The following is a 24,653-nucleotide window of genomic DNA, read 5'->3' as shown; positions in this document are numbered from 1 at the left end:
GTTATTACAAAGCCGATGTCCTGTATTTCTGCACTCAGTGTTTCTGTCCATTATCCTCTCCGGGACCAATGGAGAGTAGTCATGTATTTATTTTCGTCTTTCTTTTCTTCCTCCTTCCCTCCAGGCTACCACTACATTAATCTGAAGAGTGAGCTGAACCAGCCGCTCATCCTGCCCTCTCTGCTGGTCTACACTGAGGCTCAGGACTACATCCCCAATGAACACCAGGGTGAGACCCACATCAACAACACACACACACTTCAGTCCCTTCACCCCAAAGTGGCACTACTTTCATATAGATTCCAGCTGTTCATCCATTACTTTTTGCTATCTATTTGAACGATTTTACTAGCTGACAGTGTTGACTTTTCTGCTTTACTGCTAAAAAACGTTTCAGACAATATCAAAGGGAACACGTTAGAAATATTAAAGTTAATGAAAGTTTCCTGATTTTAAGACTTGATTTACCATAAAAGACTTCATACAACTTTGCTGATGTTCAAGAATAATGTCACAGTTGTGTATGATAGTAACAACCTTGTTTGTGTGTGTGTGTGTTTTTCTCAGAGTATGCAGAGGCTCTGACCAACCCCATTAAGCACATCAGTCAGTTACACAAGAGGGAGACTCAGCTGGCTGTTCTCATAGAGGACAACAGTGAGGTAAGACAACAACATCCTGATGCTTCGCACATCATTCAAAACGTGTGTGGTTAAGAAAAATCCCTAAAACCCCATGCATTTTTTAAATATCTGCAAACGGTGTGCTGTCACTCAAATTCATCTTCCTGTCGCTTTTTTTCCAGCATATTCCCAACCAGCCCAAAGAGCGCGAGAGCAAGGGGGAGTGGGAGGTCATTCAGGGCGGGGGACTGCCCTCCCCCTTCTCCAGCCTTCCCCCCTTCCCACTGGACGAAGCCCCTGACATCCTCAAACTACCTGCACCGGGTAGAGACCTCTAAACATTGTTCATACACAAGGATAAATGTTGTCTCGCACACGCCTGTCATTTCTCTGCACTTAGGAAAGCGTGTTATGGTAATGTAATACATTAGATTGGTATCACTTTCAATGATTGATACGTTTAACTCACCGCCATTAATGTGTTTCCACTGTCAGTATTACATTAGATTGCAGGTATCATTTATTAAGAGACCATTAACAGTACAGACATCCACTCACTGTGTTGTGAAAATCATGCATCCCATTTATTGGAAGCTTTTTAGTGTTTACAATTCCAAGGGGGAATTTTATTAGCAATTTCTTAGTTGCATTAAGCACAATGATTTGTTCCTGGTTCATTCTCCCATCATCCATTTCACACATTCTGTCTGTGCGTCTCCTTCTCTTTTTTTTGCATGTGTGTGTAGTACAAAGTCCAAAGGAGGACCTCATAGCCACTGTTCTGGCAGGTAAGGTCAAACCAGCACATTCATTCCCTATCATCACTTGGACAAACTAGCAGGTGGCTACTTGTCAGTATTATTCAAATTGAATGATATGATAATTGGTTATAATTCTTTCTGTCAGACATCCAGGTCCAGTCTATAGAGGAGCTGAAGCAGCAGAAGGGCTACTTGAAGCTCCAAAAGAAACAGAGCAAAGAACTCAAAGAGATCCGAAAGAAGCACCTCAAAAAGGTACACACACAGAAACATGCACTTCCATCCATATGATTTATATGTTTCCGTGTGATGTCATTTTCCTCGGCAAAACAAATTATTTAAAATGTCCCTGTGTGTTTGTAGGTGTGGAATCTGAGTAAGGAGCAGAAGAGTCGGAGCAGCCAGCTTCAGTCTGACACCCAGAGGAGACGCAGTCAGATGGAGAAACACCTCAAACGGAGCATCAGGAAAAAGTAAGGATGGATGGATGAATTCATGGGATGAACAGTATGAAGAAAGAACAGTAGATCAAATATGATATCGTAAATTAGGGCGGGAGAAAAAGATTGGATGAAAAATAAGAATAGATTGATATTATAAAGATAGATGGATCTAAATAGGCTGACCTTAAGGGTATAATATTTAATATTTCAGTGTTAAATGAGTTCACAAATGTTATTTCAATTGTTGTGTACTTTCATTAACCCAAATGTTTCCAACAAAGATCTGTAATTTAAACTGGTAACGGTGCCTTTTTATTTGGTCTTCTGTAATGGGGTCTTATTCCCTTTAAGCATGTGTCTGTGTCGTCTGCAAGAAGCTGTCATAAAGTGAGTTGTTATCCAATTTAAAGCCACATTTTTCACAAACCCTTTTCGATCTAGGTTGTTTTTTAAACTGTATATTTGACCCAGATGAGTGATTCAAGTCATTGTACATCAGAATCTTAAATCATCAGAGACACAAGCTGTGTAAGGCACTGGAGAAACTCACATTCATTATTTGTTTCTTATCGGGTTTAATCAAAGGTCTATATTTTGGGGAGGAGAAGATCTCGGCAGATAATTCAGCTCCGGGTCAAAACCTCCAGAATGGTGGTGAAGGCAACTAGTGGCAGAACATGACATACTGTGTGTTTAACCAGAGTTCATTGTGTGTTCAGTGAGCCCAATGAGCCGGTGCAGCGCGAGCTCACCGCTCTGGATCAGGAGCTGGAGAAGCAGTCGGTCCAGCTGAGGGAGTGGCAGATGCAAGAACTCCTTAAACTCCGACAGCAGCTTCACCTACCGGAGCGGGAAAAGCAGCAAACACACCTGCAGGAGGTAACCACACACACACACACACACACACATTGCATTCCCCCAATCTTTGCATACTTCTGCATGCTCAAGGTGACACACTTCGCATAACACAGCACCCCTGCATGAATTCTTAAATATGCAAACACTCCTCATTAGCTGACCTCTAAAAAACAAACCGACGGGGCGCTTTGGCACACCTGCACAGCGATTCTCTGACAGCTGGTCGTCTGCTGCCGTTTGTTTTCAGGCCTTCAAGAAGTTAAAGGAGACGGCCAATGAATGCCAAGCAGCTCAGCTGAAAAAGCTCAAGGAGACATGCGAGAAGTAAGTGCAGCTGCTTATGGTATCAATAGGTCTTAGTTTTCTCCATAATGCCATATTGGGACTTTTGGTTTTGCCACAAGCATTGTTTTTGAATAACATTCACAAAAATGTTCCCATGAAAAGTCCCCTCTGGTAACTGCAATGTGTCTTCAGTTGGACGTAATGCCATTGTACTTGCAGGGAGAAGAAAGAGCTCCAGAGGATCATGGACAGGAAGCGACAGAACAGCATCAGCGACGCCAAGACCCGCGACAAAGACAAGGCAGAAACGTAACGAGCTCGTCTGGAATTAGAGATTTGATTTCATGTTGGAAGGCAGTCGGAACAGTATTTTTTTATTCACATCTCTTTTAATATTCCTTGCCCCTGCTCTTCCTCTCCCTATTTCTCTCTCTAGGGAATTGAATGAGATCAACAGGAAACATATTCAGGATTCTGTCTCTTTAATCGGCGGGGTAAGAAGCCACACACACACACACACACACACATACACACACACACACACACATACACACACACACACACACACAGTCACACACAGTCCTTGAGGAATGCCATTCATCTACTTTATTGTACATTTTTCTGCCTTTGTCATCAACTTTACTCCCCTCTTCACACGCATCATCTCCTTTTCCCTTCCTCCCTAATCCGCCTATTTTATCCTCCGTTCTTCCTTTCTTTTTTAATCCCCTCTTACATATTGCTCTTCCTCCCGTCTGTCCATTCTCCATTTCTACTTTCCTTGCAACCTTTTCTCCCCCATCTGACACCCATCCAATGTACCTCCCATTGTCCCTTTCCTTCCTTCCTATTTCTTACTCCCTTCCTTCTCTTATTTCCTCCCCCCCCTCAGCTGGAGGAGGCTCAGACCAGGAGGCAGGACAAGCTGATGCTGAGGCACCGGGAGATGCTGCAACACATCGATGATGAACTTCCTCTGGTGAGCAAAACCAGGGTTCGAGTTATGTGGGAGCCAATGGGAGCTGAGTTCCCATAAGGAGGGGTCTGAGCTCCCACGGACGCAGTGAAATCATACATCTGTGGGGGTCGCTAATACATTACCAACAACCATTATTTTAATCACAAATAATGCATGTGTCAATGTAATGAGTATTATTTACGTTAACGAGGTAAATAGGCTAAAAGAAAAACATGTTTTCCAAAAGAACTACGCATCTCTTGAATGACAATATACAATACATTATTGCGCAATCTATGCCTGTGAGCGTGCTGCGCGAGCCGAGATGTGTGTGTGTGTGTGTGTGCGTAGTTGAACCTTTTCATATTTAAGTTTGTAGCAAGTAAAGGGCTGCTGCTGTGTGTGTGTTTGAGTGTGTGTGTGTGTGTGTGTGTGTGTGTGCGTGTGCGTTAGTTTTAAAGACCCCCATAGAGCTCAGTTTATAACTCGAACCCTGAGCAAAACACATCGACTCACACTGACATTGATGTACGACAACACATCAGGGTCATTGTACAATAGGTGTTAATGAATAACTATGGAGCTGGGGGGGTGGGGGTAATAATAAGGTTGTACATTAACAAGAACAAATAAATAGAAGGTTATCTGAGATTAAAACGACTTTGAGTAACTTTTCATTTGTCAAGCGACCATGTTGCTTCTGTTGGAGCCATTTTCCTTTCATCTTTATGGTTTGAATGTTTGTCTTTGTATTTATTTTTGTGAGTCACACTACGGTTCAAAAGATATGAATTTAAGGGTCACTTATTTGCTGTCAAATGTGCGCTGTCGGGTATGACGTGCATGTCTATATATACATGTATGGCATGACAATGGTACACAGCCGAGTGTGTGATTAGACGGGAAGCGGTGAGTCTTTTGACCGTGTTCTTTTTGTTCTTTTTTGATACGGAGAACTTTTAGTTAATTTGAAGCGAGGAAGTTTGTCTTCATGCTTGTATGCCGCCTTGATCAAAGAATAAATCTGATGTGATTCAACGCTACAACGCTCTCCACAAAGTTTGGAAGCAAAGAGAGGCGCGTCATAACCCACAACCCCGATAGAGGAAAGTGGCTATTAAATGTAGAAACGGATTAAAACGCCACGACAGCTTCTTTAAACCAGTACGGTGGCTTGGATCGGCCAAAACAGACAAAGAATTAACCGTATTTCAATTATATTCATATAAATAACCCTATTTCAATTATGTTTATATAAATAACCGTATTTAAATGTGCCTATTTCATCAGAAATGTTACGTTTCCCCCCGGAATATTATCCTCCTCCCCAGGGTCCATATATATATATTTTGTCATGTTGCCTACAAAGACCATAGGACACCATAGTATTAAATGTTTGAATATATTTTTTAATATTTTGGTGTATTTTGTGTTTCTCTTGTAGCTCCAGTCTCAGTTGGAGAAGGATCTGGACCAGGAGTATGAGCGCCTGCAGGAGGAGATCTGCCAGCACCTCCAGGTGGAGCTGCACAACAAAGGGCTGAGAACAGACGCCCTGTACTCGCCCTTTCCAAACCAGGGCAGCCCCGGGTCGGGCCCCCCCTCCAACTGCTCCACGCCCGACCGCTGCCCCTGGAACAGGAGCATGGACAATAGCACCGCCTCATTGGCTGATTCCACTTCCTCGTCCACTCCTGTCCTATCAGAGGCGGAGATGTCGTTCAGTTAAAACTATAACGTGTAAAAAGCAAATGCTTACATTCAACTGGGGTCTATAATGATTATAATGTGGGATAGTAATGATATTAATTATTTACTAATTTTATTCCTTTTTTTTATTACAGACTGTTATGTTCGTGTCTACAGAGCTATATCATTTTTTATTTTGCTGCTTTTGTCAGATGCACATGTCTTTTTGTTGGAAGATTTCATTAGAATCATGACTTTTTTTACTTTTCGGTGTATGTCTTTGGCTTTTAATGTCATATCGTCTGATGCCTTTTGTGTTAGCATCATTGAAATGGTCTGGTCAGTAAGCTTTACTGTAGTTAGAAACCAGCTTTACATTCACATTTTATTGACACTTTGAAAGCTTTAAACTGTGCAGAGAGAAGAGCAGGATTTGAAAACAGATGACTTTGTTGAGGGGAAACCTTTTAGAATAAATACAGCTAACCCAAGCAATTCATGGTAATATGATGTTAGTAGATTCATAATGGTCTTATTCCCTAGAAATAGATCAGGAACTATTTAAAACAAAGCCTATGGAGTTCTTTAAGTACTACATAACATTTTTTTAAAACAACGCTGAGAGGTCATTTTCCAGAGTAAAAGAGGGCAACATTTTAACAAAAGGGTTTAAAAGTTTAGTTTTTAACTGTAATGGCAGGAGCTGACCAGCAAGTGGAGCTGCAGCGTTGGCTATTTATTTTAACGCCTTTCATTCATGGAGCGTGATCATCCTATTACACTGTACCCTGACACACACACACACACACACACACACACACACACACACACACACACACACATCTGTCGCATTGTTTAGCATCAAGTCTCTGACCTCTAACCTCCAAACAGAATCCAGACAAGGTTTTTCATCCATCTGTCTAGATAAGAATGTGTTTGTTTGAGAGAGAAAAAAGGGAGGGCCTGAGTGATGTAACACTTCACACACACACACACACACATGCATGACACTGTATTTTGTAATGAGGCGTCTATAAAAATGCAGTGGGACACACACTCAGAGTTAATTGGTTCAGTGGCCAAAAGCCTTTAAAATCCTCATCCCATCCAATCTGTCACAATCCCATAACTTTACAAATATGGCCGAAACTTTTCAAGGGTATTTGAAAGTGAGTGTGTGTGTGCGTTCAGAACTTAATCCCTTGATGTGACATCTGCTCTATCCTAGTATGCTTTAAAAGCATCGGCACTGTAGGAGGCACTCTTCAGATGAGGATATAAAGCTGCATCATGACGTTTTCATGTAAAAATGCGCCTGTATTTGAGGTCTGAATCACCAAATGAGGGTGGTCTTTTGCGTTCTTATTGCAGCTCTGTAGATCTGCTCAATATACCAAATTGTTTAATTGTTCTATAATGTGGTAAGAAGCCCCAGCTCTTTGCTTTAACTTCACTGAAGCCTCAAAATTCAAAGCGTGACCTCTTAATATATCATATTATAGGTAACAGTCGTTCACCTCCAGAGTGACATGGGAAGAGCTTATGTTATATTTTATTTAAGGGTGAATCTGTCTTAAAATAATCCCACACAGCTCCCCCAGTTTGTCCATTTAAGCCAAATATTGAATGTAGGATTGTAGTGCACAAACGGTACTTTAAAAGTTTCCTCAATCTTTATTTCAGCCATTTTTGAAGACTATTTTTGTTTCTTGTATACCACTCTGTTTTGTTGTCTTGTCTGCTTTGAGGGGCATAATGATGGCACTCTATGTACATGTATTCCGTGTAAATGTTTAGTTTTATGTGAATTTGACTACTGACCACAAGTGCTGAAGAGGGATGAAGGTCAGGAGAGGTCGGGGAAGGCTAAGGGAAGAATATCATTTCTGCTTTTTCTCAAAGATAGATTGTTTTTGGGTGAGATTCCTGTCCTCCATCCTTCAGCGAGCGCTGGCTGCCTGTCTATCTGTCTTCCCCCCCCCCACACAAACGTCTTTGTAAACTAACATCTATTTAAATGGAATTTTAACAACGTATTCTTTTGTGGTAGTTTTTTTCATTCAGTTCAGTGTAAAATGCATCTTTTACAATAATCATAGAGCTCTGCTTTTCAGGTCAAGAAATGTTGGAGCCCAAAAAAAGTGCATCAAATTGTTTGTATTGTATGTATAGGATGTATAGGACAACAACAACAACAACATCCTGCTGGTGTGAGCACTTTCTTTAAATATGTACGCTGACCTTTTGAGCTCTAATCATTTTTAAAGTAGAAGATTGTCAGCCTGTTCACCTCTACCTGTCTGCATGCAGAATGTCAATTCTCCGCTATCTATTTTTGGAAGCTAATGTATACAGTCTGAATATTAAACGGGTGAAACAGCCACCATTTTCTAAAAAAGGAGAAAAAAGACGAGACATTCCTCGCAGGTGGTCTGCTTTAAGGGTTGAGTTGGACCAAGCCGTTCTAAGTCCAGCAGCATATATTTAAAAAAAATCATTTATAAGATATGTACATTAGTTCCATGTACCCGTTTTAGTAGAGGCTCTTTTCATGCTTGATTGAATTATACCAATCTCTGTTTTTGTTGCTTGTTCTTCTTTCCCGTTACATCGAAACAACCATTCTTAAAGGAGATAGCACATATCAGGATTTAAATAGCTTAAGTTGTTCGATCTTTAGACCCTACTGTAAAAAAATACATGTTGGTTCTTCCTGGCAGCCAGTGGCTTTAACGTGAGGTGTTGAGTGTCTTTGTAGATCAAACAACATGAATTGTTTGGACATTTTGTTTAGGAAGATAAAGATGGTGTCTTAATAGTTCTAAACTCATTGGTGCAATGGCATTTGGGAGTTTGACACCAGATTCATCTTTTCCCTGTTAGCTCTAAGGCTATAATGTTGTAATGAAATGTCAACGAGCTGCTTTAATACTAGGTCATTAGTTATACATAGCTTAATGTAATGCCTTGGTTGATTGGTAAAATACTACAAATAATAACTGGAAACGACTTGAAATCCCCAAGTTAACTGTTTCATTAGCTGTTTATTGAAATTAAACTTAAAGTCACACTTATAAATAGGTTTTATTTTTAAATTACAACTGATAGTGATGAACCTTGCGAAATACAGTTTTAGCATTTTTGTTGTTTTTAATATTTATCTGCAATTACCTAACAACACACTGCATGCTAAATCATTAGCATGTGCACAGTTCACATAGTCCTATCAACCAGTCGCAGAATTAAAGGAATACTAAACTTCTAAAAAGTCCAATTGTAAATCGATTACCCACCCCTCGTGTTACCTTGAATTATTGAATAAAACGTTTATAGTCCCACATTTTCTTTACTATGAGTCTTTGAGTGTAAACCATGACACTAAAAAGGCCGACATCAGTTCTCTTTTTTTGAATACATGCCTAAATTGGTCTTTGGTGTGTTGCTTGAGCGCACCCCCCCCACACACACACACACACACACACACACAGAGAGAGGAAAGTTAATTCTGCTAATGCCGTTAGCTAGTTCCCTTTCCACCTGAAGGCAGCCGGATGTTTCATGTCCGATGTGAGCTTTAACCTCCTCTTTATGCTGAATTCACTCATTTAAACAGACACGCACATGATCATTCTCTGGCCCAAACACAGCAGCGTCCCATCAGACACTGTGCTGGCTGCAGCCTCACACAAACACTCGTTGACTCTTATTAGACATTTGGTGTGACTCGTCTCCCTGCAGGCCCCCCCCCGAGGCCCCTGGCTGTCATGTCTGCTCTTGCTCTCTTTTTATTCCCCTCTGTCCCACTTCCTTCCCCTCAGTTCCACTCAATTATGGACCATCTTTTGCTTTTGGACTAGTTAAGTTAATTAAAAGCAGTTTGTACTGACATAGTGAAGAAAGCATGCCAGATACAATAGTTGTGTGATAAGTTGTTTGACACTGTATATGTGTAAATGATTGTTGGATGTAAGGGAATACTATACAATGATCCAGATGTAATATTTTATTCATAATTAATATAAAGTATACGACTGAACATTCAGTGATAAACTTCCTGTTACAGAGTTGAACCTTGGTTGTTTTTTTTATGTGTGTGATGAAGTTTTGTCATTGATTTGGTTGTTTGAGTTCGGAGTGATTTTGGTCCCTCAATTTCGAGGCACAGCTATGGCTTCACATTCATTTAGAGGTGATCTTTGCAGAAAGAAGAGGCAAAACTGTCAGAGGAACTGGTTTCAAACTGCAAAGCATCCTAAGTGCATTGAGTAACAAACTAGCTATGTTTGTGTTCAAACTACAGTACACAATTATACGCAATTCTAATTGGCCGCATTCTTTTTGTGAAGGTGTGAATTGGAACAAGGTTGTACATCAGTTCAACATTTTCACAGAGAGAATCCTCATTGATTCACTGGACGGCAGATTTTTGGATAAAAACTTGAGGTTAAAAAGAAAATGTTCCACGGAAAATCGCCGTCTGTCAAGTTTACTGACCTCAGTCCACTGAAAACGTCAGAAGTCAAAGGGAAAACCTAAATAATAGAATAATTACTAAAGGAAGGCTTCCTTATTGAACCGTCGCTAATATGCAAAACATTCCTTATGTCCGGAACTAACTTTTTAAATAAGGTTCCCACCTATATATAAATGTCACTTTTTAGTTACAGTAAGGGTTTTTGTTCGGATCACATTTTTCTCCAAACACATTTTTTAACTAAGGGTCCCCCCTAATATAAATTTTTTACAATTTTGATAATGGTCCCCCATTTTATCCGGAACTTATTTTTTAGATAAGGGTCCCCCATTATATAACATTTTACTTTTTAGATAAGGGTCCCAACTTATATCCAGAACTAACTTTATAAATAAGGGTCCTACCTCCTCCCCTTATGTCTTGAACTAACTTTTAAGATAAAGGCCCCCCTTACAGTATTTCTGTAACTATCTTTTTAGTTAAGGGTCCCCCCTCATATTAAGATTCGAAGGTCCCCCTCCCCCCCTTACTGTATGTCCCGAATACACTTTTTAGATAAGGGTCCGACTTATATAAACATTTTACTTTTCTGATAAGGATCCCCCATTATGTCCAGAATTCACTTTTTAGATAAGGATCGCTCCTTATATAAAAATAATACTTTTTAGATAAGGGTCCGAAAATATTCTTTTAGATAAGGGTCCCCCTTATGTCCGGAACTTAGTTTTTAGATAAGGGACTTTATGTGCAGAATTTACTTTTTAAATAAGTGTCCACCCTTATATACAAATTTAACTTTTTCTAATCACATTTTTTAGATAAGCGTCCCCCCTTATCTCCAGAACAACATTTGTATATTAGGGTTCCCCGTTACTTAAAATGTAACTTTTTTTATCTCCTCCCCCAAAAATATATTATATTATGTCGATAAGTAGCCTATGTTGAAAAGAAGAAGAAAAAAAGCCACAGTGTAGTATTTTTTAATATGCATTAAAACAACGTAGTATAGTATTTCGAAAAAATGCAAAAAAAAATGCATAGTGTAGTATGTCGAAAATATGAAAAAAGGCCATAGTATAGTATGTTGAAAACTGTGCCAAAAACAACATAAGTCAAAAAATTGAAAAAAACGACATAGTATAAATTATGTACAAAATATGAAAAAAACTACATAGTATAGTATTTCAATTTTTTTTAATTAAAACGACATACTAGTATGTCAAAAATATGAAAAAAGTCATAGTATAGTAGGCCTACAGTATGTCCAAAATATGCAAAAAAACGCCATAATATAGTATGTCGAAAATGTGAAAAAAAGTAATATAGTGTGTCGAAAATATGAAAAGACGTATATTAAGTCGAAAAACATGTTCGACTTAAAATGCTATGTTTTTATTTGTTTGTAAATTGTCGTTTTTTTTCAATTTTTGAAATAGTAGGCCTATATTATGTTGTTTTTGTCATTGTTCTAGACATACTATACTACGCCTTATTTTCACATAAAATACTATGTTTTCATTTTTTTTAATTGTCATTTTACGACATAGTATATTATGTTGTTTTTGTCATTTTTTCGACATACTATACTACACCTTATTTCGACATCAAATACTATGTCGTTTTGTTGCGGATATTTGCCATACTATAAAGACCTTTCTGAACATTAAAGCATGGAGACATGTCACAGTAGAGGCACAGAATACAAATATGAACCTGAAAAATGAACATAATAGGGTCCCTTTAAAAAAAACACAGCTTTTCAAATAGCTGCATGAGAAAATAACTCATTTGTAAAATGTTGAAACAATCTGTTTCTTTTGATGTCTTTAAATGATTCGCTTCTGGTGAGAAACATCATTTTGTTGGTGAATACTAATAGAAAGTTGTTTTAAAAAAAAGAAGTGTCGAGCCAATTAACCAACTAAGAAGTGTCAAAATGTGTTTACGCGTGCAGGCAAACATTTGGACCCAGGAGAGAGGAGACGATCAACGTAGCGTGTCACTTCCTGTCTTTTTCCTGATCCCACAGGATAAATCTGTGTCAGCAACAACTCCACAGCTTCAATTTGTTTATTGCCATCTCTGCGTCTGTCTCACATCCCAACTCCTCCCGTCTGTCCGCCTCTCTCTCTCTCCCTCTCACACACTTTGTAGCTCTCCGTCTTTTTCCCTGTCCGTCTCCGTCTGCCTCTTCCTTCTCGTGTTCCTTCTCTCTTTCTGTCCCTCAGGACGGATGTGTTTACTCTTTGTCTTTTCGTCTTGTTCCTCTCCAGCGGAGGATGGAGACGTGTCTCGCCGTCGTGGCTACCGCAGGGCTGCTTTGGGAATAACAGCTGCCATCTTGGTTGTTGGGAAACTGACAGAGAAGAACCAGAAAAAGGGGAATAACATGCAAAACAGTTTCAAAGCTCTGAGTCAAAGTTTGAATTTCTTTACTCTAATTAGGTCAGTCTTAGAAAATAAACGTCATACACACACACACCTGGACTATAATGCAGAGCAAGTGAAAGCACACTCACCCTCCCTCTATCTGCTTTTCCCAAAGTGCCTCAGATCAAATCAGGGAACCACAGTGGAGCTTCTGATTGGCCGACAGCGGTTCTGCTGGTCAGGTCCCAGGCGTGTGTTAATCTCCAACAACCACTCCCCTTAGGCCTGTGCTATAAATATCAGTGTGTTTGTTCTCATGTTGCAGCGTTAGGTAACACCGAGGCGGATGCTGATGAGATGATTAACTGTGAGGCAGTTTAGCTAAATTAATTTCGAGAGTAACGCACCAATGATGACAGTTTTCCAGTTTACGTCATCCCACCCATCCCGAGCATTTAATGGAAGCTAACCGATCAGATCTACACATTAGCATCAAACTTTAGATATTAAGATATGACAACAGTCTGCGTGACTGACGAAATATATCATATATTTTCAATGCAGTTGCTATTTCAAAATAGTTTCTTTGAATGACCAAAGAAGCATCTTGTTTTTCACAGAGCACAACAAATGATCTATGAATCCATCTGTTACAGATAGCTATTAGGGCTAGTGTATTGATTATTGCAGCTCAGTAGAAGAGAAATGAGTGTGAATTTAAAGCAGACTATCAGCAAATTGCTTTATTACACTTAAAACAATGTGCAGCTTCTTCCCTTCTGTGAGATGTAGTTGCATTTAAAGCCGTAATCAACAGTTGTTGTCCCCTTTACTACTTAGAAATTATGTATCTATTTATCTAATATATCATATTCCAATAACTTGCACATAGACTCTTATTGCACTATTTCACTTTTTTAAACAATTTTTGTATTTACTATTTACTTGCACTGTATTTCTGTTTTATTGTGTTGCACTGTTGAAGGAGCCTGTGACCTAAGATGTTCACCGTCATAACTACACTGTAGCTATGTTCGTATGACAAAATAAAAACCTTGAACCTTGAACCTTGAAGTGTCTCTCTGAAAGGCTGACATTATCCACCATGGGGACATCAGCCTGTGATCTTCAGATGGGTCAGGTCAGACTCTTGCTATTCATGTATCTTGTTTGTTTGACTCAAACAATGCCCAGATGACTCAAACCCTTTGGGATGCTGATTTAACCTTTCCATTTCTGTGAAAATGCTTGGAAATCCGGATGAGTCCCCCGCTTGGACAGCTGTAGAAATATGTAGAACAGTTCATACAGCATGATATATCATCATAAAAGGCCTCAGCTGAATTGCATCATCGGCGTATGCTATCACACTTACTATAGTGCTATGGGGAAGGTGTTGGAGACATTTAAGCAACTTGTTACACCAAAAAGGTTTTTTATTCTCATTTTGACGGCAAAATCAATATTTACAGCTTTAATTAAAGACTTCAGTAGGAGCAGCATAATGGGAAAAGGCTTTTACATAGTTGTCTCTTTTGTTTTTAAATAAATAGGGAAAGGATGCGTCACAGTAGAATCTTTTCATCTCCAGTAAACTCCCCATTTAAATGAATAAACAACAGGAAATTGTGAAGATTTAGGCAAAAGTAAAAAAACAATTACACCACTTAACTTTGTGGTCAAACTAAAAGTGTTTGATCTTACATTTCCCATAATGCAACCAATAACATTATTTTCAAGATCCATCAAAGGAAGTGTTTTAAAAACGTAATATTTCACTTATTTGACTTGAAGTACTGTGAACAGGAGACTTGGATTAGATTACATTGTAACGCAGACACCTGGCTAATTTAGTTCAGTCCAATCATGACTACACACTCACGGTCCATTTTGTGATTGGTTTGAGCTTTTAGTCAAATCAGTATCTTTTGATATATTTCCCACCATGATTAAATGAAAAACAAACAGACACTCTTCTGAGCGTTTGCCAGTCACGTTTTATTTCATCTTTGAGAAAAAAAAAGAAATAAAAGAAAAGTTTGGTCTTTGTAAACATCTATATCGGTTTTCATGTCATTTTCAGCATTTAAAAATACTTTACTCTTTACTACGACATTTCCAACATCAACACTGTATTCAGAATGAGTTTAATTCATGCATCGACACACTCGTGGACGGAATGATGATAAGATGCGCGTGTCCACACACACTCGCACTCGCACACACAATAAAAAAGGGATAATATAGCACACTATTTCAATTGTAACTATGCTAATTTCCTGTTCTACTCTGAGGGCTTTTTTTCATTTTACAAAACAAAATCACCAAAACAACATAAAACCTTGGACACAAATTAAACATTGCACAATAAAATAATAATAATAATAAAAGAAATTGAAAAATTGAAATGAAAGATAATTATATCAAAAGCACTTTGTGACCTCATACATAGGGTGGCATGATATATAAATAAAATGGAAAGTAGGAAGTGATATAATATATAAATATTTAGAAGGTAGAGGGGAAAAAGAAAGGTAAAAAACATTGATAAATAGAGGTTGATCAACACACACACACACACACACACACACACACACACACACACACACACACACACACACACACACACACACACACACACACACACACACACACACACACACACACACACACACACACACACACACACACACACACACACACACACACACACACACACGTCTCTGAAATGAAAATGGGAAAATGGGAAAATTGGTTCTTTACAAGCTCAGTATCTTTATATCTCTAACTCATGTACACATAGTGATTTCTGTCTGTAAACACACACTCAGACACACATGCACAAATAATCGACCTAGCAACCGTCACTTAAAGCGTCAACTAAATACACTTTCTTTGCGGGCTTCTGTTGTCATTTTCCAACTAAATTAAAGTGTAACATTGCTAGGAAATATGTTCAGTTTTACTAAAACTGCGGAGAGCCAAAGTTTTGTGTGTGTGTGTGTGTGTGTGTGTGGATTGCTTGCTTTATAACCATATCAATCATCTGTGTTTCTACAAGTGCAGTACGTGTGTATGTGTTATTTACACGTGTGTGATTGTCAGCATCATGATATCACGCAATCGGTTTGTAGAGTCAGTGACCTTAATGTATGACAGCTACTCACACACTGTACACACAAACACACACACACACACACATTTCTTCAAGCAATGTGCCACCATCTATTTCAATCTTGATTGCCAGCCAAATCTAATATACGTCTAATTCGATAGGGACACACACACACACAGGAAATGGAGGGAATCCAATTTCCAGGCCTTTTTTTACTGTGGGTCAGGTTGGCATTCAGGTTCATTAATCTGGCGTTTGGGACTCAGCCAGGGACGCGGGGGGCGAGCCCTTATAAGGAGATTACAACACCAAGCGGCACAAACAAACAAAGGCTCACATACGCATGTAGACCTACACACAACGGATACACATGCAAACAAGGTGAGGCACGAGGAACACAAAGGAAACGATACACACACGTCGGAGGAAACGAAGAGTAATACATGTTGGAATTGGCCCGCAGAGAGAGATCTAATGAATGAGAAACTGTCACATTCACTCTAAGAAGGGCAAGTGAGAAACATCAAAGGAGAGTGACACACACACACACACACCAGCAACAGTCAAGAAGACAACGGCTCGCAGTTAGATGGTCGCTAAGCAACAGGCAAGAGACTAAAAATATGGTTGCATTTCTTCACTCACTTAGAAAGCATGCACGCGCACACACACACACACACACTCCGTCTTATTCCAGAAAGGATTATGAACCTTTAAAGAGCCTACATTGTTAAATCAGTCTCAGTATTCTTGTGGCGTCACTATGAGCCCACCCACTCAGTCTAACGTTAGAGAGGCTGGAGTCATGGGGGGACCGTTTGGCGTCTCAGAGGGTCAGGAGCCATGCCAACCAGTAAGTCATGTCAAAACTAACTGATGACCGACTCCTGTGTTTGAAAATATACGGTGCGCTGCAGGACTGACTCAGGATTTGAGAGGGTCTGGATGGTTAGTCTGACAGTTTCAAATAGGTACGGGTAATTCCATGTCAACAAACAGATTGAGGATAGTGGGATACTTTCAGTAGATTCTTCTACTTTAAGACATTTAGATCTGCATGTTGGGAAACTAATGGAAATATAACAGAATAAAACACGAGAACTCCAAATAAAATAGTATCTGTTTGGGGCTTTGACAAATCTTTCTCTCCAGGATTCCTGACCTCAATATTTTTCCCGAAAGGCCCTGGAAGCACTTAACATGCTGAAGAGTCCTCAGTGGGGGTGTAAACCTGTGTCTAATTTCTAGACAGCAATAGGAAATATTTGCAGCCAAGAAATATTCTTTTGAAAGAGGGCAAGCGCATCGATGGCAGGGGGCCACATCTCTTTATCAGTGAATATTGGCTGTGCCTGTCAGATATCAGCTGATGCAGAAAACAGCTGTTCAAGGTAGATTTCACTGCGACTTTAACAGATTTTCTGGCTGTCGATGGGGACTGCTGTGGCGTTTAAAACGTCACATTTGATTGAAGGGGTGACGCAGGAAGTAATTTCCACCCGTGAGTTTTTGAGCCTGGTGAAGACTGAGCGGGCTTTGTAAGCATTTACATACAATTGAAAGCAGCGGGTAATTTGTCCTTATCTGAAAGAAAAAGGGCGGATGGTGGGCAGGTAAATTGTTGTTTTCGGTCCCATTTTGCTCTCTGTGGATTAAACAAAAAAGCTAAATTATTGTCCTTACAGGATTTTCCTTGAAGTTTACAACGAGCTGTGTGGGCAGCTGAGGGGAAAATGGTTGCTCGTACGCTGCTGTTAACAGAGGGATTACATTTAATAATCACCTGCACCATATGCCATCCCTTCTGCCCAGCTTCAGCCCAGCCCCTGGGCAAGGCAGGGCTATAAACACATACGTTATATAAATCTGGATTCAACGCACTAAGAAAAATGGAGGATTTCATATGATATGTGGCATAATATTCTCTACTACAAACTTTCACACACACCATGCCTCACACTTCTATACAAAAACTAAATAGTTAGCACAGCTTTTGATAAAGGCTCGTACCCATAAAAATAGCAATGGTTAAGCACATATATCTGTAGTGTGAACACCTTTAAATATGAGAGTTTCTTTTACACCTGGCAGCTGGTGGGACTTGTACGACGCCTGCGAGGTAAAACTGCACACTGGAGATGAACGGTGATCTGTGACATTGTTCTTCTATTACATCTTTGGATAACAGAGGATTTGTGATTTTTGTTCAAAGAAACATCCTAACGTGACGACTGCCACAGAACAGTCGTGTGATATTTCAGAGCTGCCGTACATTTCCCTCAGAGACTCCTCTCTCTGTCTGTGAGTCCTCCAGCCGTTTCCCCTGGTGGTGGGATTCTCTTTGAATTGTGTTTCAGAGGAAAGAAGGGCGACAATTTCCTATTTCCTCCGGGGTTTTCACATAAATTAAATATCAGTGTTTCTCACACACATCAATAAAAGTTTCTTATATTATCATGTACAATTAGAAACACTAGTCATAGTTTTGATTCGTCATCAACGTCCTCCTCTTCTTAGTCGTTAACTGGCGTCCATCTTGTTCAGAAGATAGCGTTACATCATTTCCTGTTTAGTCCCGATTTTCGTTTCCTTGCCATTACAAGCGACTTTAGAGTGTTAACAGTCACGCTGTGTATTGCACGACGCTTCTTCATTCAACTTTTACAAAGTGGACTGCTTGGTTTTCCAGACTTTTTTATCACACATTTCTTCTCCATCCCACTTTTCTCCCAGATGCTAATCCGACATTTGTTACATTCTTCCGAACCACCTGCTTAAACCTTTTTTACCTCCATACCTCCATACTATATTTATATGTCTTTATCTTACTTAACTTTTTTTTTTTTTTACAATTGCACGGTAACAACATCAACACGTGACGCCATTGAAAAGTTTAGAAAAGAAAGGGGGGGGGGGGGGGGGGGGGAGACACCTTGGTGGGATAAACGAGGCTGCTGATTGGCGCAAAAGGAGGAGGACTTGGGATTGGCTCAATTAAAAAGAGGGATTGATGGTGGTTACTACAGCGTTTCATTATCACAACTTTAAGACAAGTCCTACAGCGGGTAAGGCAAAGGGAGGGATGAGGGAGGAGTGTTTGGTAGGAGAGAGTGTGTGTGGAGGGGTGGAGAGTATATTTCGCACAGTGTATTCACGAAAAAAAGAAAAAGGAACAGTCCTGTGTTATCCTGCGAGAGGTCCTCCAATGTTATTCACCTGAGGCCCCACATTGTGTGTGTGTGTGTGTGTGTGTGTGTGTGTGTGTGTGTGTGTGTGTGTGTGTGTGTGTATGTGTGTGTGTGTGTGTGTGTGTACATCTGGGATAGGGGTTCAACCTATAAGTCACTGGTAGTATTAACAGAGTACAGTGGGTATGATTCTTCCTGTGTAGACCAGATAGGAAAAAGCAGAAAGTAGCAAGAGAGAGAAAGTGAGGAGAAGAATATGTATTCTAATCCATTCTTCTTTTTCTTGTTTCTTCTCCAGTCAGTCCATCGACTTTATCCACAACATTTTTCTAGTTGTTTTGCCTCCATGTCCTCTTTTATCTTCCTCCCTAAATCTTCCTGTGAGTGATGGCGTCACACCTCTCCTTGCTCCAAATCTCTTTTTCTCTCCTGCTGATTTGGCAGTATATTGAACGATATCAGCCTTTTATTAACTATTAAACCGTGTGGTCCACTGACGATGATGGATGATTGAGGTAACAACATAAAAGCTCCTTTAAAACATACATTTATGTGAAATAAATCTTGGTTAGGAGGGTTTGTGTCCCTTTAACACTGGGTAGATGGTGGGACTCCTTTCCTCAAAGAGCTGCTAATGCAAAAATGACTTAGTGTTTGCAGGAAATAAATAAATGGAGAGACAAAAATATATCTGAAACACTGAAAATCGTAAAAAAAAGAGGAAATTGAGAGTCCATTATTGATCCGCCTCTGCTACCCATCTGTCCTGGACCTGTCCGTCTGAAGACTCCTCTCTCCCTTCCTCTCTCCCTCTCTCCCTCTCCCCCTCTCCCCCTCTCCCCCTCTTGGCAGTGGGTCAGTCTCCTCTCCATTTAGAACACTGGTAGATGGCAGTAGGCCTCCAGTGAAGCCAGCAGGATGTAGATCAGCCACATGGAGAAGAACAGCAGCGACGTGATAATCTTGCAAGTCCGCGGCCCCCCCAGCTCCCCCCCGGCCACCGAGGCCCGCCGCCGGTACAGCAGGATGAGCATGCAGATGACGGCCATGCTGGTGTAGAGCGTGACGGAGAAGGCCAGGTTCCCTGGGTCCACCTTGAACACCTTGCCCCTGGAGCGCCACACCACGGCGGCCAGGGTCCACGCCACGCCGATGCCCAGGAACACGTTGACCGCGTTGGAGCCTGTGACGTTCCCGATGGAGGCGTCGGCGTACTGATCCTGGATGGCGGCCACCTTGCTGGCGAATGTGTCTGGAGGACAAAGACAAAGAGTTTACAATACATTTGAGGCGTTTTGATACCACATTTATTTAATCATAATGACCAATCCACAGAAAAGCAATATGAAAACATACAAAATCAGGCAGGAAACAAATGTAAAACATCAACCTGATGTCAAACAACACATCAAGTAATATGACTTCATGGACTTTTGATTATCTATTATAAATGTCTTGATGAAAGCCACTAAGGAAGTGACCTCAGGGTAACAAGGAGTATAAAACCACCCACCCACGTACTCTATCTATATCTACATCCATAGATATAATCTGACAGGCACTATAGAACAAGTTAGTGTAGAAGAAGTCTATGGAATTGTTAATGAGAAGACTGTTAGAGATAAAGAGAGAAGCACATACGTACAGGCAATTGGTAAAAATAGACACATACTGAGACACATGGACTCAAATGAATTGAGAAAAAGGACTTAGAGGCACGCAGTGGAAATATTTGTATATATATAATAATGTAAGTGGCAAATGCAAAGTATACACGAGCCACAGTTAAGATCCAGGTTGAAAGAACCCCCTGAATTTTAATTTCATTAACATCCATGTGATTTTGTGATGTAACATACATTGAATCGCTTTCAGGGAAATTAATGTTTTAGTTCCGTACTCCGCAGCTGTATATTGGCATCAGCTTGAGACAGAACAGATGTCATTAATGCTGTAACATGATGCAGGCTGCTGCGCGTGCTTTGAGCTCTTTGGTGCTGAACATTGAGGAGGAATTGGGTAAAAGGCGCAGAGGCTCTACGACTGGCTTGGCAGGGAACAGCAGGGAACAGCTGCCAGTTATTGCGCGCCTGTCTCGGCTTATTTCTATTTATAGACGGGCTGGTGAGATGAGTTTCAATTCTCATTTGAATGTTCGGCGAGATTAGTGGAAATTCATATCCCAACATGAAGAAAATCCTCCAAACTTTCTTGGGGGGGATGAAGCCCGTTGGAAGCAGACCTCACAAACAGAAATGAACGTGTCGACATAGGTAAATTAATCTGTGGGTTTGAGACATGAAATGGCACATTATTGCCTCCACACACAATACTAAGTACTGCTGGCAACGCAGAAAATAAAACCCTGTATGAAATGCAACTTCACTAACGTTATCAATTTTCTTGAATTACCTCTTAAAAGACCCAATTACAGATCCATAAATGACAATGTCTAAGCCTCTGAGAAGCTGGTAACTCTAAATATAAAATGGTTTATCTTGGTGATGTTAGTGAACATATTCCTCCTCTCTTTTGATATAAGCGAGCCCCCTCAGCACACCTCCAGCCCCTTCAACAAGCCAATATGTCCTCTACCAGTCTAGCAGTAATGGTAATGTAATTTCTAGATTACAACTTTGTTATCCCCTAGTTTACTATGTTGTTACTGAATAACGGTTTCACATTACTGTAATGTAGAAGAAAACGAAGTGTGAATAGTGTACTTTCCTTAACTGGTCAAAGTCAGAAACATAGCAAGTTGCTATCGTAGCTCATTTGGGCTTCTGAAAGTTTCCCAAATATGTTTGTAGTCCCTAATTGTAATTTTAATAGTAAAAAGTAATTGAGTTGGGAATGTAATTTATGACTGACAGGATTGTCTGAACACTGCTTGGGACTGAGGGATAACTACCATGATAATCTCTTGCCTGTAAGAAAAAGTGAACACGATGTCATCCTTAATACAAAGTGAACCAAATTGGATTTTTAGGATCAACATAGTGTAACTGTTACTATAGATTTTGTGTTTTAATCAGGACTATATCTCCAGTAGAAAGTAAACAAACATGTACCCCCATTGTGCTGAGGTGGGGTTAGTAAAGAAAATTAGCTGACCCTTTAAAAATGATGCTCAATTTCTTGAATGTGACACCAATAAAAAAAGACAAAACTATTTAAGTTCATGCGCCCATAAGCTCAGGAAGCATTGTGTGAAGATAAACTATGATTTCATAGCAAATATCAAATATTGACATCACTGATATTGTTTACAGGCATGAATGGTAACAGATAAGCTCCATAAACCTCTTAACAGCCAGGGACACGCAGCAGTTCACAGCGATCAAGCCTCCGATCAGCATTTGCTCTCTAATTGCCTGAGTCGGCAAAACTGGTGTAAATTGGCGGGATAATCCTCCAGTGTGTCTCCATTGTAATAATGCAGAGCTGCTTATTTCATAAAGTGCAAGTCAGAGAGCGGGTAACAAGAGAGGAGATGGTTCTAACAGACACATGAACACACACAAACACACACGATGGAGCACACACTCCCTGGGGAAGTAATAATGACCTAAGGAACCTGCATCACCTTGGCAGAGAAAACACATTTTCACCCACACACACCTCGGTACCACAGCACACAGAATGATGGATGATGCAACAGGGAAAACACAACATGCAATAAGAGGAGGGGAGAGAGGCAGAATGGAGTAGGGTAACACCGAGTCAGAATAATAATTTGACCGGGATGGGGCACGAGAGCAGGGTAACAGATAAGTGAGGTGGGGTATGAGAGGGAGGAACAGATGAACATCAATGTGGCTTGTGTTGGGACAAACACACTGTTAATGGATATCAAATATGTGTTTACAGTCCCCAAATCCAGCACACAAAATAATATGACTCCTAAAAGAATTGATACAGACTTTGCCGCGAGCAAAATAGTTCCTGCATGGAGGAGTAGCAAAGGAGCTATTCCTATCAATCATAAGGAGGGGCAACAATAAAACGGCTGCGAGAGAGATGAGGAAGGGAATTGAATTAAAGCCCTGGGACAACGCGTGCCCTTCAGGCGCAGACAAGCTCGGGCTCAAGGCTGTGATGGAGCATCCATTTCACACATTTTATTTTGAGCCTGCCTACTGAGGGCGGAAGCTATTCAAATCAAAAGAAGAAGAAAGGATTAGTCCAATTCTTTTATGGGTCTGTCAAATCTGAAATTTGGGAGAACTCAGCATCAGTAAAGGCAGTATGCGCCATGACAGACACATTCAATGATTTGCCTCCATCTTTCTACTCACCTGGCACAGATGTTCCCAGCGCCACAAACACCACGGCCGTCACCGAGTCCTTCAGGCCGACCGTGCAGCCAAAGTGCGAGGCCAGGTCTCCGGTGACCGCCGTCAGGACGCCGATCAGCGAGATGGAGACGATGAAGCAGGCCCAGCCGTTCCAGTACTCCGTGGGCGGGACGAAGGCGAACAGGACCTTCCAGAAGACGGTGAGGAAGTGCATGATGTAGTCGAAGCAGGACGGCAGCCGCTCCTCGCCGCTCTCCTCCTCATCGTCGTCTCCTTTGGGGGCGGAGGAGGATTCACACAGAGAGGAAAAGCAGGGAGATAATTGAAAGAAGGCTAACTTTTAGCAAAAATGTATCCTAATTGATTTGACATCAAATCCAATAATTAGTTACATATTTGTGGTAATAAGTATTCTTGCCAAGAGTCTTTAGGACAGCTTGTCAGATTGTTGCATAAATCTGGCATTGATTAAACAATCAAGATACAACTTAGGAGTGAGATTTAGATGTCAAACTTTGGAAAAAGCCTGTAATACGCTAAATAGCTGCTCATACTATTAGTTTATGGACAAGAGACAAGTATTGATTTACTCATCAGTTGGCAAGAACGCAAAAAAGCACTGTGTTTCTTTCCAGCGGGACTAGAGAAAACCTCCCTCTCTCTAGTGTTAACAGATAGAAAATAGCCCATATTGGGTGTTTAGAATCAGCAATGAAACCTGCACAAGTAGGCCTACACCTTAAATAGTTAAATAAGTGCAAAAGAAAGGTTCAACATAAAATGCTGATGCAAACATTTCCGAAAATGTACTTTATTTATCATCCATCATCTTTTCAAAATGAAGTCAAATAGGAAGTGTGTTGTGTGTGTGTGTGTGTGTGTGTGTGTGTGTGTGTGTGTGTGTGTGTGTGTGTGTGTGTGTTACCTGCGCTGACAGTGACGGCGTTGACAAACTGCTCCCTCCAGCTGCTGCTTCCCACCACCAAGGCCAGGTTTGTCTTCTTGATCAACTTATCTACTGTATTCTACACACACACACACACACACACACACAAACACACACACACGCACACGCACACAAACACACAAAAAGCAAACATGCAGGAGCACACAGACCAGAAAAGACACTCAAGTTGTTAATTCACTCACATCCACACAGAAACTTTTCAATTAGCTCTCATGCTGCAAAGATACATTTAAAAAGTCCGTAATTCATAACACTGACAACTTGAGGGTGGAGGATGCTCATTAATACGATGCTGTGAAATCTAGGAAACCCCTTCAGGCAGAGTAGGGGAGGTTTCTGTTTAATAGCAGCGAGGAAGGGGAATAATGAAAGTTGTTGATGCAAAACAGCTCCAGCAGTCATTATCATAACTCAGCTTTGTGAGGAGGAAACCCTGCATGATTTACTATTTAATAAGAGAGACCACATCATTTTATATTCAATATACTGTGAATTAGTAGTGTCAACAATTCAAATTAATTCCAGTGTGGGGCGACAATTAAGGATTTATGCATCGGACTGGGATTGTAACACCTCAGCATTGTTCAGTAGAAGATGGAGGAACTAGCGTTGCATGCACTAGAG

At 40.5% G+C, this 24,653-nt stretch overlaps 2 protein-coding genes across 5 annotated transcripts in view; one reads left to right on the top strand and one right to left on the bottom strand.

Annotated features, from left to right (window-relative positions):
• Positions 1-7,653, top strand: part of plcb3 (phospholipase C, beta 3 (phosphatidylinositol-specific)) — a 48,541-nt gene extending 40,888 nt beyond the window's left edge. The window contains exons 23-35 of one of the 2 annotated variants that reach the window (XM_034136528.1): positions 125-229; positions 568-662; positions 806-947; positions 1,370-1,411; positions 1,530-1,639; positions 1,748-1,857; positions 2,179-2,214; positions 2,547-2,706; positions 2,933-3,009; positions 3,190-3,279; positions 3,407-3,464; positions 3,863-3,949; positions 5,373-7,653. In XM_034136528.1, the coding sequence (XP_033992419.1) occupies positions 125-229; positions 568-662; positions 806-947; positions 1,370-1,411; positions 1,530-1,639; positions 1,748-1,857; positions 2,179-2,214; positions 2,547-2,706; positions 2,933-3,009; positions 3,190-3,279; positions 3,407-3,464; positions 3,863-3,949; positions 5,373-5,657 (1,397 nt within the window). In that variant the 3' untranslated portion in view covers positions 5,658-7,653. The remainder of the gene's footprint in view (positions 1-124; positions 230-567; positions 663-805; positions 948-1,369; positions 1,412-1,529; positions 1,640-1,747; positions 1,858-2,178; positions 2,215-2,546; positions 2,707-2,932; positions 3,010-3,189; positions 3,280-3,406; positions 3,465-3,862; positions 3,950-5,372) is intronic. The other variant, XM_034136530.1, reaches the window with a different exon arrangement.
• Positions 7,654-15,149: 7,496 nt separating this feature from the next.
• The window catches only part of slc8a4b (solute carrier family 8 member 4b), a 91,429-nt gene continuing 81,925 nt past the window's right edge, over positions 15,150-24,653 (bottom strand). For all 3 annotated transcript variants that reach the window (XM_034136525.1, XM_034136527.1, XM_034136526.1), the window contains 3 exons: positions 23,988-24,087; positions 23,063-23,335; positions 15,150-20,016 (listed from right to left, as the gene is read on the bottom strand). In XM_034136525.1, the coding sequence (XP_033992416.1) occupies positions 19,637-20,016; positions 23,063-23,335; positions 23,988-24,087 (753 nt within the window). In that variant the 3' untranslated portion in view covers positions 15,150-19,636. The remainder of the gene's footprint in view (positions 20,017-23,062; positions 23,336-23,987; positions 24,088-24,653) is intronic.

The sequence above is a fragment of the Trematomus bernacchii genome, unplaced genomic scaffold (genome assembly GCF_902827165.1).
Source record: "Trematomus bernacchii unplaced genomic scaffold, fTreBer1.1, whole genome shotgun sequence".
Classification (NCBI taxonomy): domain Eukaryota; kingdom Metazoa; phylum Chordata; class Actinopteri; order Perciformes; family Nototheniidae; genus Trematomus; species Trematomus bernacchii.
Note: the sequence above shows the minus strand (reverse complement) of the source record. Positions and strands in the feature narration are given on the sequence as shown.